Raw genomic sequence first — 15,524 nt, forward strand, 5'->3', positions numbered from 1 at the left:
TAATAATAAATTATTTCTATTTATATCCCACCCTCCCCAGCCGAAGCCAGGTTCAGGGCAGCTAACAACAATAAAATAGTACAACATTCTAAAATCATTCATTATAAAATAAGCTTTGGATGGGTGTAGTGCTGGTGTGGATTTAAGCAGCAGCAGAAAGGCATCTTGTGCAATGAGTAAATGAGTGGTGGTGGATCTCTGAACTAACTGCTGTTTTGATTCTCACATGCTGGATTTTGATCTTGTATTGAAAATCTCGCATCTGTTTTTAAAGAAGAAATAGTGTATTGGGGGTGGAGAAATGAGCAGCTACGAAAGGAATGACCAGCTACAAAGGACTTGCATAAGGCTTTTAGTTTGGAGACGCAAACTAACTTACTGTTAAGGAAACAGAACTTGCTTTTAAAGTGGAACCAATAAAAAGTGTGGGCTGAAGAGAGTCTGAAGGCAAGGTGGTTTCTTCCAGGTGCCAACAGCAGAATTTCCAGCTACTGCTATTTATTGTCTGAGTAGTAGAGTCTGGGCCACTAACTTTCTTATTCTCAAAACCACCCAAAAGGAGTACCACCGTCACTCAAGACACCTTTGACAGGAGGCCCTTTGCTATAGTGTATCAACACCACTATGTGAGATAGCAGCAGTAAGGAAAGGAGCAGCCTGAAAATCCCATTCATTTACATAGTCCGGCACATGGTTCGTTTGCATGGTCCCCAGCCTATTTAAAAGTATGCCGCAGCCCTGCTAACTCACTCACACTCTCCACTTTAGCTCAACAATTTTGGTTGCTGAAAGTCTCACCTGTACAGCAGTCTGAAAGGATCCGGAGAGATGTCTTCTTCCCAGATCATTACCTTTCTGGTGGCTTTAATTGACTTGGCCCTCGGTGGGCTCGTCTCCAATGGCTTTGTAGTTGCAGTAATAGTCATTGAATGGGCTAAATGCAAGACCCTCGCGGCTAGGGAGCAACTTATTCTATCCATGGGTACGTGCAATATCTTCTTCACACTTACTCTGACTGCATTTTTAATTAGATACGGGTTAAAGCCTGAAACCAGCGAAGGCGTAATATTTGGCGTATATTACTACTTTTTAGCCTTTGGCCTATTCTCCCGACTCTGGGTCATTGCCTGGCTCTGTGTCTTCTATTGCGTCAAGATAGTGAACAGCACACACTGCCTCTTCCTGTGGTGCAAGCTGAGGATATCGCGCCTGGTGCCCTGGTTTCTTGGGGGCTCTCTTGTCATCACGTTTTTTGCGTCCTTCATTGCAATTCAAAATGAGCATTGCAATTCTCTCATGAGCAATGCAACAGTCAACAATGCAAACATGACACAAGGGAAGACAGAGAATAAGCTTGACTGCTTTCTTGAAGGCTTGCTTCTAATTGGTCATACTATTTGTCCCTTTCTTATAGTTTTCCTTTGCTCCATCCTGGTTGTAACCTCGCTCTGTAGGCATGTCTGCCAGATGACAGGTAAAGAATCCAAATTTAGGAGCCCTCAAACAGAAGCCCACGTCAAGGCAGCTGGAACAGTGCTCTTCCTCCTGATTCTTTCCATTTTTTTTTATGTGGCAGAGACCTTGTTTATAACTGGACAAGCTGGAAAAAGCATATTTGCTACTTCAGTGTGTATAACAGTTATAATATCATATTCCCCTGTGCAGGCTGTCATCCTGGTGTCGGTGAATCCTAAGCTCAAGCAGGCAGCTGCCAGGATGCTTCCAAGACCAAAGCCTTCATAATTCTTAGATGTTGCATTTTGTAAAAAGAGCTGGCTCAGGGGCCCCAAGCCTGGTCAAGCGTAGGGTGTGAAGTGGAGAAAGGACTGTAACACTTTGTTTGCTCTCATGTTTTCAATCAGCATTGTCCTGCTCCTATCATGGCTGCTATTTGCAATGCTGGGAAAGCCCCTCTTGGTTCCAGTCAGTGCTATCCTGCCACTGCGATTCTGATCGGGAAAAGGAAGGATTAATGGTTAAAGTCCCCTGCCCTCCTTGCCACAGTCACAGCCAGCCTTCTCTCCCCACCCACTCCGCAGGGCAGCTACTTTCTTAAAATTAAGCCTGCTACATCTCTTCAGGATCACGGGATAAGGACTCACTGCTGAACAACTTACACCAGGTATTCCTCAAAGTACAAGGCTCATCTAATACAGCAAGACAAAGCAGATGCCACTTACAGCCCCCAAATGAAATCACTCACACATTTCATCAGTTATCGACACCCAAGTCTGGAGAATGACACTTCCCTCTCACACGCCTTGGCTGTTGACTTATACATCCTCACAGGCATCTCCTGATCCAAAACAGCTCTTCCCAAAGAACAACATGCCCATGACAGGGCTATGGAGATGGGGAACGCAGACGCTGTCCACAGACTTACTCTGGGAAAAGTGTTTCAGGATTAATGATGCTATCCCAAACCTCAGGGGATTGTTCACCTGCTCACCTTCCAACATGATGTCTGCCATCATCTGCTAGCACTGCCCTTTTGCTTTCTATAGAGGAGGAATGAGATACAAAATGGACAAAAATCTGATGTCAGAAATCTCAATATTCAAAAGGAAGTGGCGGAACACTGAAACCTTCTAGGTCCTAGGACACTGTGTAAATAACCTGAAAATAGCTATCCTGCAGCAAAGGAACTTCAAAAGAGACACTGAGACATGAAACCACTGAATTACAATACATCAGGAGTTTTCACCGATATCATTTGTGAACTGAACTGACACAAAGAACTCCTCACACATTCCATGTGCTTAACGGTGCCATGATATCCACATTTAAAAAAGGGTTTTGGAAATTACCACTGTTAACTATGTAATTATCACTGGCTGAAGTTTTACACTTTTCATTTCCTCTGACCTTGGTTTTTTTTACGATTGCCCACACCCAGACGTATATTTGTACTGGCAACTCCAGGACAACATGCATAAATGTGCTAGCCTTGAGTCTCTTCACCATTCTTATTTGTTTTTACATGATGTAAAATAAAAGCCTAATTATATCTTGTAGTATGTACCTTATTATGTCAGGAGGCAATAAACATTTTCTGATCCTGAAAAAAAAACCCTGTTACTTTATTGCCTCCCTTCTTTCACCCTTATGAAACAACATATTCATACATTTTCAATTCCTGTGGACTATGATGAGTTAAGACTCCCACATACCCTTCCTTCCTTCCTTCCTTCCTTCCTTCCTTCCTTCCTTCCTTCCTTCCTTCCTTCAACTCCCTTCAGTCTCATCTTCTTCTTTGTAAGGACACTGAAGTCTGTCTCCATCACAGCTTCACCTCCCTCTGAGTTCCTACCATGACCTGCTCCTTCCTCACAGCCACCTGCTCTCCCTCTGGATCTCAGAAGGGGATTAATGCTTCAGTGGAGGACAGGTCTACCAATGGCTATTAACTGGACAGAATGGGTAGGCTATCCCTTTTCTGGACTGTCTGTGGCTGCTAGGAACAGCTGCTTGGCTGCTACATGATGGAGTCAGAAATTTTTGATCGTATGGCACACTTATATTCTTGGTTCTTGGGTACGTTTCCAAAGACAATTCAAAGTGTTGGTGCTAACCTTTAAAGCCCTAAATGGCCTCGGTCCAGTATACCTGAAGAAGCGCCTCCACCCTAATCCTTCTCCCCGGACACTGAGGTCCAGTGCTGAGGGCCTTCTGGCAGTTCCCTCACTGCAAGAAGCCAAGTTACAGGGAACCAGGCAGAGGGCCTTCTCGGTAGTGGCACCCGCCCTGTGGAATGCCCTCCCACCAGATTTCAAAGAGAACAACAACCAAACTTTTAGAAGACATCTGAAGGCAGCCCTGTTTAGGGAACCTTTTAATGTCTGATTTATTACTGTATTTTAATATTTGGTTGGAAGCCGCCCAGCGTGGCTGGGGAAGCCCAGCCAGATGGGCTGGGTATAAATAATATATTATTATTATTATTATTATTATTATTATTATTATTATTATTATTATTATTATTATTGGGTTGGATCAGCCTCTGTGCATCTATGTCTCCCCACAATATTGTGTATGATAGCATTTCCTGTGTGCCCCAAACACAACATATTTATTATGTTAGTTTGCTTCCCCCTCCCTTCCCTTTATGAAGCTGCTTATCGGATATTGAGGGGCAATTGATGCACAGAGGCAATGTCAGAATTAGATGTTTCAAAAATCAAAGGTATGATCTCTGTAAGTTACTTTCTCCCTAAGATGATATTATTATTGTTGTTGTTATTATTGTTATTATTATTATTGTTGTTGTTGTTGTTTATTATTATTAAATTTGTTCAAATCTATAGGATTTGAATTCTATTTGCCTGTCTTGGGGTTGTTTTGCCTTTGTATCATGCCTGCCTGCCTGCCCACACTGCAAACAGGATAGAACGTAGGTCCTGTTTTCTTACACCGGTTCATTTAATAAATTTCCTTAGAGATAGCTCAGTCAGTAGAGCATAAGGCTCTTAATCTCAGGATCGTGGGTTCAAGCCCCTCATTGGGTGAAAGATTCCTGCATTGCTGGGGGTTGATCAGAGTTTCCCAAACCTGGGTCTCCAGCTGTTTTTGAACTACAATTTCCATCTTCCCTCACCATTGGTCCTCCTAGTGAGGGATGATGGGAGTTGTGGTCCAACAACATCTGAACGGCCACAGGTTCCCCATCCCTGTAATAGTGAAACAAGTTAATGTAGAGGTAACCTAATGTCCTGCAGACAGCAGCTGTTGGTGGGATTGGGCAGTCTTGCTTTCCTCACTTCCCAAGTCCAAGGTCCATGCTTATTACTGAGAGGGAGAAGAGATGAGTAAGGCAATTCGGGTGAGGAGGTTGATGCACCCAAGCCACAGGGAGGACTATGCTGAGATCTCTGCTACCTTGCTTCCCTCTCTTGCAGCAACCTAGAGGGACCCTGAGAGGCAGTGCTGTCTTACCCCATGTTGTCAGCTCCTGCCTGAAAATATTACTGGAACCAACTTTGATCACTCAAAGCACCACATTTCTCTTAATGTGTTACGTGGCATTTCTCTTCCTCTCTCTGCCCTTTATGAAGGTTGAGATCCACAGCTCAAAGTGTGATGGAAGCACAGATGCGGTGCAAGAATTAGACATTTTACAGACCCTAATAAAAGATGCTGTCCTTTGCTATTTGCATTGCTATAATTACAGCTGAGGATCAAATAGGCAAACAGATCCAGTTACCAATGTGCTAAATTAAATACACATCTTTGCATTTCCCGCTCTGGAAAACAGGACCAGCAAGCAAATCTGTGCTTTTTAAGACACTAAAAAATCCACAATCCTATCATGATTTGCAAGTAAACTTACCAATTAGGAATGCAATCGCAGGTGCACTAACCTTAGAGAAAGGCCACTGAATATCGTAGGATTGGGCTGCACATGCCCCTCTGTTTAAAGATCCAAAAGTTTAGATCTTTGGCATGGCAACAGTGCAGTCAAAATGGTAACTGAATCACACACACAGTAAGGTCTTTTGGAAAAACTAGGCAGAAGAAATAAAAGTACTGGGTAGTATTAAAAATAGGTTCTACATTATAAATATACTGGGTTCATGCAGAGCTTGAGTGGAGAATGTGCAGCAGTGCAGAATGTGCAATAGAAAAATGAGTGCAGCTGGATCTATGTGCTAAGTCTGCTATTGTGGTTGTTACAGACTGCAATTTGAGCTTGCATTGATATGTTTTTAAAATAATAAATACTGTACTGCGGTTAAAGAAATTAGCAGCAGGCAAAGGAAAGGAAAACTTCATTGGAAATAACTGCAGATAGATTTTACTTTGGGGCATGCTGTTGAGGAAGAAGCATTTGCCTATAATCTGGGATCAAATAAAAGAAAAGGCTGCAGAGGCCTGGGAACCAGAAGCAGGAGGGTCTGAGGACAAACAAGACAGCTGGAATTTCCAGCTCCTCCTATTATTTACATAAACTCTGGGCCACTGCAAAGTGGTTGCCTGTGGCAAGCTTTCCTATTCACGGGCCTGGCAAAATGGAGCAGCTGCCCCCCCCCCCAATTTATACAAAGTGGAGTGACAGGCAGCCCTCTGATACAGTTTCTGTCCACACCACTATGCCAGATAGAGGCATTATGGAAATGAGCAGCCGGAGAGTCTCATTAATTTATAATTTGGTTCACAGTTCATTTGTATAGTTCCCCAGTCATTCATAAGGATGCTGCAGATGTTCTGTCTCACTTGCACACTGCATCTCAGTGGGGCAACTTTGGATCGGTGAAAGGCCACCTGGTACAGTAATCTGCAAGGATACGGAGAGATGCCTTCTCCTCAACTTATTGCCTTTCTGGTGTCTCTAGCTGTCCTGGCTATCGGTGGGCTCATCTCCAATGGCTTTATTGTTGCAGTGATAGTCACTGAGTGGGCTAAAAGCAGGAAACTTGATGCTAGAGAACAACTTCTTCTGTCTCTAGGTATGTCCAATATCGGCTTCTCGGGTGTTCTGTCTCCATATTTAATTAAGCACTACTTAATCTCTGACATTAGCAGCCGCTTAATATTACAAATATGCTACTTCATTGGAACGTTTCTCACATTCTCCCGATTCTGGCTTACTGCCTGGCTCTGCCTCTTCTATTATCTCAAGATTGTTAACAACTGCTCCCTTTTTCTTTGGTGCAAGCTGAGGATATCACGGATAATACCTTGGCTTCTTGGGGGATCTCAAGCCATCTCCTTGCTTGTTTCCTTCTTTGCACTGCAGAGTGCGTATATTAAACCCCAGGGAAGCATTACAAACATGACGCAAGACCAGACAGAGGTTGATTTTGCTACTAATTTCAAAGTCTTCTTTTTGATTACTGGTGTTGGCTGCCCGTTCCTGATAGTTTTTCCTTGCTCAATCATGGTTGTAGCCTCACTCTACAGACACGTCTACAAACTGACTGGGAAAGAATCCAATGTTAGGAGCCTTCAAACAGATGCTCACACGAAGGCAGCTGGGACAGTCCTCCTCCTGCTGGTGCTTTCCATTTCTTTTTACGTGGCAAAGATCTTATTTATTACTGGCTGTATTAACAAAGATATAGTTGCCATTTCAGTGTGTACAACAATGATACTAATGTACTCCCCTGTGCAGGCTGCCCTCCTGGTGTTGGTGAATCCCAAGCTGAAGCAGGCAGCTGCCAGGATGCTTCCAAGAAGAAAGCCTTAACCATTCTTAGGTGTTGCCTTTTGTGAAGAGCTAGCTCAGGGGGCCCAAGCCTGGTCAGCAGTAGAGTGTGCATGTTTTCTCCAGCACACAAACTGGAATTGACCCCTCCTATCATGCCTGCCATTTGCCATGGGAAGAAAGGGCCTATTGATGCCAACAGCAGACTTCCTCCCATTGTGGTTCTGATTGGGATGGGGGGTGATGAGTGGTTAAAGATTCCTGCCCCACCTTACCCCAGTCACAAGCAGACTTGCTTCCTCCCCCTAAGTCAGTGACTTCCTTTCTTAAAATGAAACATTAACATCCCTTCAGGCTCATTGGTCAAGACATCTAAGAATTGCCATAGGAGAGACCGAGATTAGAAAACAGCAAAACAAAAACAAAGGAACGTGATGTTTACAGGCACCTCCTGCTCTTGAACAGCTCTTCCCAAGAAACAACATACCTACACCAGGCATCTGTATACCAGCAGCCCCTGTGGCAGACGCAGATGCCATCTCTGTCCACAAATTCACTCTGGCAATACTACTACACAGCCTTAGAATGCTATTCACAACATCAGGAGTTTGTTCACCTCCTCAACTTCCAATGTGATATCTGCAATCTTCTTACATGATGTCCACCATCAGAAACTCCTTTCTGCATTCTACACAGGACAAACACGCCAGCCTATATGCAAAATAAGAAATGGACAGAAGTCTGACATCAGAGATTGCAATATTCAAAAAGCCTTTGGCAGAATGCTTCTATAACCTTAAAGTTGCCGTCCTACAGCAAAGGAACTTCAAAGGGACACTGCAACGTGTAACCATTGAATCACAATATATCAAGAGTTTCAGTGCTATCATTTGTGGAGTGAACTGAGCCAAATAATTTCTTGTCCATTTGCCTTGTACTTAATGGTGCTATGATATCTGCTTCATAAAAAAATTGTTTTGGAAATTACCACTGTTAACCATGTAATTATCACTGTCCAAAGTTTTACATATTTTATTTCCTCTGATCTTACTTTTTACGGTCACCACCCCAACATACCCTTGCAACTCAGAATAATTGTATATACATTTTTTCTATAGGGAAAAATGTTTAGGGAAGCTTTTAATATTTTATGAAATATTGTATCTTCAGGTTTTGTTGGAAGCCACCCAGAGTGGCTGGGGAAACCCAGCCAGATGGGCGGGGTAGAAATTATTATTATTATTATTATTATTATTATTATTATTATTATTATTACTACTACTACTACTACTATTACTACTACTTCTAATATTATTACTATTTTTATTTTCTGCCTTACGACTTTTCACTGTTCTTGTTTGTTACAGCATGTCAAATAAAAGTCTTATTATTTACTGATGTGCTTTATTATGCCAACAATCCATAAGCAATTTCTTATCTTGAATAATAAGCCTCTTACTTTTTGCCTCCCGTGTTTCATTTGTGTCAGGGAACTGCCATCGGAGGGACAGGTGGTGGAAGGGCTCACGGAAGCCGGGAGGGACGCAGCAGCTGAAGCAGGGACCAGCAGGGGGAGAGGTGGGTCTCTGAGGGAAAGCGAGCAAGAAGGAGGGCTCAGGGACATGTCCAGCGAGAACAGTGGGGAGGTTTCTGAACCTCCCATAGGGAGACCCAATCCTCGCCGGAAGCTGTCACGCCGCGAGTCCAGAAGACGTGTTTCCGTTAAGGAGCTTTTATGCTGGAAACGCTTCCGAAAGCAACCACTGTCGGAATCTGCAAGTGACTAGAGCAGACATGTCTGAGGAGCTCTGTCACAGACAGAGGTTTGTGGATTTGCACAAACTCTGAGGGACTACGATTTTACACACAAGCAGCTCATCATCCCATCACAATTTGTATAAACTCATAAGTTTTGCCATTACTGCATATTCCTGCATTTTGAATTCTCACTGTCATGGTTTTTGCCTTTCCCAAACATTTTGCATACCAGCCTTGAAACTCTACTCACATAAAATTTAAATTCCCTCTGTTATACTTGGACCGTGTGTGTGTGTGTGTGTGTGTGTGTGTGTGTGTGTGTGTGTGTTATATGTTGATAAAATATAACAAGGGTAATAAGACAAAGGTCAGATTTTGACTTTAGAAATTGTTATACCAAAATCAGGTGCCCTGTAAAGAAAAAGAAAGAAAGAAAGAAAGAAAGAAAGAAAGAAAGAAAGAAAGAAAGAAAGAAAGAAAGAAAGAAGCAAGCGATCAAGCAAGCACTATTTAATCTGTTTTGGCTGAAGATAATGGCAGAAATCATAAGTTGCAATCAAATTCTTATTCGTCAACCTTGCCAGCAAGATTAAGTTCAATAGGCACACCATCCATACATTGGCTTAATGTGGATCATGAAGCCCTCTTGTACCTCCTTCAATTCCCCCTTGTCTTCTTCTTCATCTACTTCTGTCCCACACTTTCCCTTCCCTATATCCAGAGTGTCCTATGAAATGGATTTAGCTTCTCCCTCCCTGGAGTTCTCCGATTTCTTCCCACTTCCCCTTGGCAACTGGTCCCCTTCTCCACGATGCCCTTATCTGGGACAGATGACCAACAGTAGAATATTGCATGTCTATAGGAAGGCTAGACCTTTATAATTTCCTTTTTCATCAACCACAAGCGTTTCAAACTTTGCTAGGCAATTTGGACACCTGGAAAGCTACCCAACCATCCACTACTTGCAGATGTTGTTAAACACCAACTACCAGAAGCTTTTGTGGCTTTTTTGTGCATCAAATGTCTCCCCTCAACATTTTGTGTGATTGCAGTTCTTGCATGCTCAGAACACAACATATTTCTTAGACATTAGTTTGATTTCTCTCTCTCTCCCTGCCCTTTATGAAGGTATTTATGCACATCTCATGGGGCAACAGAAGCACAGAGGCAGTGCAAGAACCAGCTGTTTCAGAAATCTAATAAAAAGTACTGTCCTTTGCCTATTTGATCCTCAGTTGCAAATACAGTGATGCAAATATAGAATGGAATTAGTTACTGCTTTGCTTAATAAAATACATATATTTCCATTTTCTAATCTGGAAAACAGCACCAAGCAAATCTCTATGCTTTTTAAGACACTGAAGAAACCCAAACCTATCATGTTTTTACAGGTAAACTGATCAATTAGGGCTACAACCTGTGCATGCTTACTTTAGAGTAAGTCCACTAAATACAGTAGGATTAAATTCCATGGTTGCATAGGATTGGGCTGTCTGTGTCCCTTAATTTAAAAACATACTTCAGAAATTAACAACAATCTTGAGCAAAGTGAAAAATGTTACTTTGGAATGACACGGGCAATGAGGTCTTTTGGCTAAACTAACAGAAGAAACTAAAGCATTTTGCAGTATTACAGCTTTTTCTGTGTTATGAATAGACTGTGGGTCAGTGGAGAGCTGGAGTTACTGTTTATTTTATTTAACAAAATTTATGTGCCCTTGACTGTAAAAAAAACCCACAACCCTTCTAACTGGTTACAAAAATATAAACAATAAAATTCTCAATAAAAAGTTTAAGAACAAGTACAGTCGTACCTTGGTTCTGGAACGCCTCGGGAGTCAAATGTTTTGGCTCCTGAACGCCACAAACCCGGAAGTGACTGTTCCGGTTTGCAAATGTCCTTTGGAACCTGAACATCCGACACGGCTTCTGCAGCTTCCGATTGAGTGCAGGAAGCTCCTGCTGCCAATCGGAAGCCGCGCCTTGGTTGTCTAACGCTTTTGGAAGTCAAACAGACTTCCATTTGACAACCAAGGTATGACTGTATGTATTTAAAAGCAGTCATAATATAATTAAAATCAATAGTAGCGAAAAAGAGAAAAACACATGTACAGTGGTACCTCCGGTTGCGGGCGGGATCTGTTCCGGAGGTCCGGTTGGATCCCGAGGTTTCCACAACCTGAGGACCACTTCTGCGCATGCACACGCAGCAAAACCCGGTAAAATACTTCCAGGTTTGCCGCACGCACATCCCAAAGTTTACATAACCAGAGGGTTACGTAAACGGAGGTACGACTGTAACTTCTGTATGTCTGCACAGAACATACAGAACATTTTAAGCAGGCACCAGAAAGAGCACAGCAAAGGCATATGTCTGATATCAATAGGCAGGGAGTTCTAGTTTAGGTGCTACCAAATTAAAAGATCAATTTCTTACAGCTACTGAACAGATATTATGTGGCATCTGTAACCATGACAGTTCCACAGATCAAAGCCATCTTGCCAGGATACAAACAAGCTTATTCCCCCTCATCCATCCCAAGTCTGTATCAAGGAATCAGCCCAGGGCCCACATGGCTTCTCCTGATTCAGAACTTCTGGACAAAGAGAGCTGAGGATCAGCATACAAATCGCACCTGGCCCCCAAAGTCCTAATGGCTGCTCCCAGCAATGGGGATAGAATAGTGCCCTATGATACCCCATATTGTAACCACCAGGGGTGGTCCTTCCATGTTTCAAAAGCAGTATTTCCAGTTCCTCCTATTCTTTACCTGAGCAGTAAAATCTAGACCACCAACAGGGTTCTCTTGGGCAAAATTTCTTGTTCCACATAACCACCAAGATGAAGCACCAATTCGATTTATACAAAGCCATTCAATATAGTTTGTCATCAACACCACTATACTATCTAGAAGCATCATGGAAATGGGCAGTCCAAGAGTCCCATGAATTTACATAGTTTGATGCATAGTTCATTTACATAGTTCCCAACCCATTGAGAAAGTATACTATAGACCTGCTACCTCACTTGGACCCCCCATCTCAATGCTAGTGAAAGTCTAGCAGTCTGCAAGAATCCAGAGATATGCCTTCTCTCCCAGATTATTGCGTTTCTGGTGGCTGTAATGGACTTGGCCCTCTCCAATGGCTTTATAGTTGTAGTGATCATCACTGAATGGGCTGAATGCAGGAACCTTGCTGTCAGCGAACAACTACGGCATTGGGTATGTCCAGTGTCTGCTATACAGGTTTCATGGTTCCATTTTTCACTAGGTAGTACTTAATGCCGCAAATGCTCTGTTTTTAAAACCTTTGTCACATTCTCTCGATTCTGGCTCACATCCTTGGCTCTGCATCTTCTATTGCATCAAGATAGTGAACAGCACCCACTCCTCCTTCCTTTGGTGCAAGCAGAGGTTACCAGGTTTCTTGTGGGATCTCATCTCACTGTCCCCCCCCCCCCGTTTGCAGTGCAGAATATTTATAAAATAATCCACAGAAAAATACCAGACAATGTAACAAACGTGACAGGAAAGACAGACTGAATTTTTCAGCCCTTTCCCACCCTTACTGGTTCTGGCTGTCCCTTTCTTGTGGTTCTCCTTTGCTCCATCATGGTTGTAGCCTCACGCTTTAGACATTTCTGCAAGATGACAGGTAAAGGATTGAATTTTCAGAGTCCCCAAACAGTAGCTCACATCAAGGCAGCTGGAAAAGTGCTCTCCCTCCCTCCCTACTAGTATAGCTCTCTTTTTGCCTGACAGAGACCTTGCTTACAATTGGACAGGGTAAAAACAACACCCACGTATGTTATTTTAGTGTGTGTAGCAGTGATACTAATGTAATCCCCTGTGCAGGTTGCCATCCTGGTATTGGTTAATCCCAAACTCAAGCAGGCAGCTGCCAGGACGTTTCCAAAAACAGAGACTTAACAATTCTTAAGGACATTGACACTGGCCACACAGAGAGCATTGTGTTTAAGTTATTGGTTTGGGGTATCCCCCCCGTGTTGTTCTGTTAGGCACACAGGTTTCTTATTCCTGTGCTGAAAAATACCAATAACAAGGATTATTTAAGAAAATTCTTAGGGCCAAACTAGAGTGTAGTACCTTTCCCGGGCCTGATAATGCCATCAGCAACATAAGGGATTGATTCTCCTCTTCATGTGATATATGCCATCTGCCAGTTATGCCCTTCTGCATTTTACACAGGGCAATCTCTATGCAAAATAAGAAATGGACAAAAATCGGACATCAGAAATGGCAATATGCATTTTAACTGTCTGGTACACTGTACACTGCAATGTGAATCCACTAAATTACAATACACATCAAGAGTTTTCACTGCTATATTTGTTGACGGAACAGCAAAAGAAAATTCTTAGCACATTGTATTTATTTACCAATGCAACAATATCTGTGACATCAAAAACTGTTTTGTGAACTACAACTGCTAAATACGTAATTCTCATGTCGGAGGTTTTGCACATTTCATTTCCCTCTAACCTCACATTTTACAATCTCCACACCCAAAATATTTATATATGTACTTGCCACTCAGGATAACATAACATGCTTAAATGTGTTAGCTTTTAAACCTATTTGTTTTTCTTTTATCTTGTCATATAAAAGTGTTATTATCTCCTGAAGTATGTGCTTTATTATGCCAATAATCAACAAACATTTTCCAATCTTGGGGGGAAAACCTGTTAATTTTTGCCCTTCCTTCTTTCATCCTTATAAAACTCATAAGCTTTGCCATTGCTGTATATTTCTGCATTTAGGGTTCTCACTGTGACATAGTTGTTGTTGGTATATCAGTGTTTCCCACATATTTTGCATACCACAGTCTTGAAGCTATAATCTTATATGACATTTAATTCCCTCAGGGACCAGTTTGGTTATGTATAGCTTAGTAGATATAACAATAAAAACAAGAAGGTTGAGTTTTTTATTTTAGCACCTATTATTCCAAGATCTGGTGTCCTGTAAATAAGTACTGTAAGAACTATCCACACTGCCTTGTAGTTATAAGCAGCAATACACATTCTTAAGATGTCAGCTTTGCTACAAGAGTCAAGTTCAATTAGACAGTTGACTGTTTGCTGCAGATTTTCTGAAAAGGACCTGCATCGTGGCACAGTGGCAGAACATCTGCCCATGCAGAAGATCCCAGCCTGAATCCTCAGCATCTTCAGATAGGGCTGGAAATGCCTGCAATCTGACATCCTGGGAAACTGCTCTCTGTCAGCATAGACAGTACTGGGCTGCAGGGGTCAAAGGTTTGACTCTGTACAAGGCTGCTTTCAAGGCACCAGCAGCGCATCTTTTAAGAATACACTGAAAGAGGAAAGGGATTCCTGTCAGGGATACAAAGGCTAAATCTATTCCATGGGTAGGCAAACTAAGGCCCGGGGCCCGGATCCGGCCCAATAGCCTTCTAAATCTGGCCTGCGGACGGTCTGGGAAACAGCATGTTTTTACATGAGTAGAATGTATGCTTTTATTTAAAATTCATCTCTGGGTTATTTGTGGGGCCTGCCTGGTGTTTTTACATGAGTAGAATGTGTGCTTTTATTTAAAATGCATCTCTGGATTATTTGTGGTGCATAGGAATTCGTTTTTTTGTCCGTCCCCCCCCCCAAATTTTTTTTTTGTCCAGTCCCCCACAAGGTCTGAGGGACAGTGGACAGGCCCCCTGCTGAAAAAGTTTGCTGACTGCATATCTATTCTATCTGGCAATCTTCATGTGGCATGGTATGTATCTCCACAGGCTGGCTGCTTTTTAATATTTGAGATCCTTTATTTCTCAGCTGGCTGCTGACTTTCAGAGTCCGCTTCCTTAGAAAGGTAATGCATAATCCACTGTGCACTGTTCATAAAGACATCTGCTTCAGCTTCCACTCCACTTACAGCATGATTCTCTTCTGGGTACCACAACAGCCTGCAAAGGGAACAACACAAAATTATATTTTAGAAGTTCCTGTGGACTATGATGAGCAAAGACTCTCATATATAGCTTCTATGTCCTCCCTTCAGTCCCATCTCCTTCTTTGTAAGGACACTAAGGCCTGTCTCCATCACAGCCTCATCTCCCTCTGAAGTCTGCCATGACCTGCTCCATCCTCAAAGCCACCTGCTGTCCCCCCTGGATCTTAGGAGAGGATTAGATGCACCATGAAGGACAGATCTATCAATGGCTATTCATCAGAATAGCTAAATGGAGCCTTCATGTGGAAAGAAACAGACTCAGCATGCTGCAAGTGGAAAGAATGGGTAGGCTATCACTTTTATGTGCTCTCTGTTGACTCGTAGGAACATGTGGTTGGTTGTTATTTATTGGAGTCAGACATTTCTGATCATACTGTGCTCTTATCTACTTTGAATAGTTTGATTTATGTACAACAAGGTCTCAAAACAACATGGTGCTATTGCATTTCCCGTATGTTCTAAGCACAACATATTTATTACATGCTAGTTTGAATTTTTTGCTCCCCCGCCCACCCTTTAGGTAGGTTGTTATCCACATCCCAAGGGGCAAATGAAGCACAGAAGCAATGCAAGAATTAAATGTTTCATGACTCTAATAAAAGATTCTGTCCTGTGCCTATTTGATCCTCAGCTGC

At 42.5% G+C, this 15,524-nt stretch overlaps 2 protein-coding genes across 16 annotated transcripts in view; one reads left to right on the forward strand and one right to left on the reverse strand.

The window, feature by feature from the left end:
- The window catches only part of LOC308582584 (acylamino-acid-releasing enzyme-like), a 61,083-nt gene that overhangs the window by 2,770 nt on the left and 42,789 nt on the right, over positions 1–15,524 (reverse strand). For 7 of the 15 annotated variants that reach the window (XM_081185859.1, XM_081185857.1, XM_081185852.1 and 4 more), the window contains one exon: positions 13,277–14,842. The exons of 1 other annotated variant lie outside the window; for it this stretch is intronic. In XM_081185859.1, coding sequence (XP_081041985.1) covers positions 14,701–14,842 — 142 coding nt within the window. In that variant the 3' untranslated portion in view covers positions 13,277–14,700. Of the gene's footprint in view, positions 1–1,475; positions 1,601–2,449; positions 2,499–3,022; positions 3,059–7,740; positions 7,853–12,470; positions 12,543–13,008; positions 13,119–13,276; positions 14,843–15,524 lie in introns of those variants that run through there. 7 more of the 15 variants (XR_014005745.1, XR_014005746.1, XM_081185858.1 and 4 more) reach the window with 6 other exon arrangements.
- LOC308582603 (taste receptor type 2 member 8-like) lies at positions 5,511–7,608 on the forward strand. Its single transcript, XM_081185910.1, has one exon. The coding sequence runs from the start codon at positions 6,290–6,292 to the stop codon at positions 7,181–7,183; it is 894 nt and encodes a 297-aa protein (XP_081042036.1). The 5' UTR covers positions 5,511–6,289; the 3' UTR covers positions 7,184–7,608.

Source organism: Podarcis bocagei (assembly GCF_964188305.1).
Source record: "Podarcis bocagei genome assembly, chromosome: 2".
Classification (NCBI taxonomy): domain Eukaryota; kingdom Metazoa; phylum Chordata; class Lepidosauria; order Squamata; family Lacertidae; genus Podarcis; species Podarcis bocagei.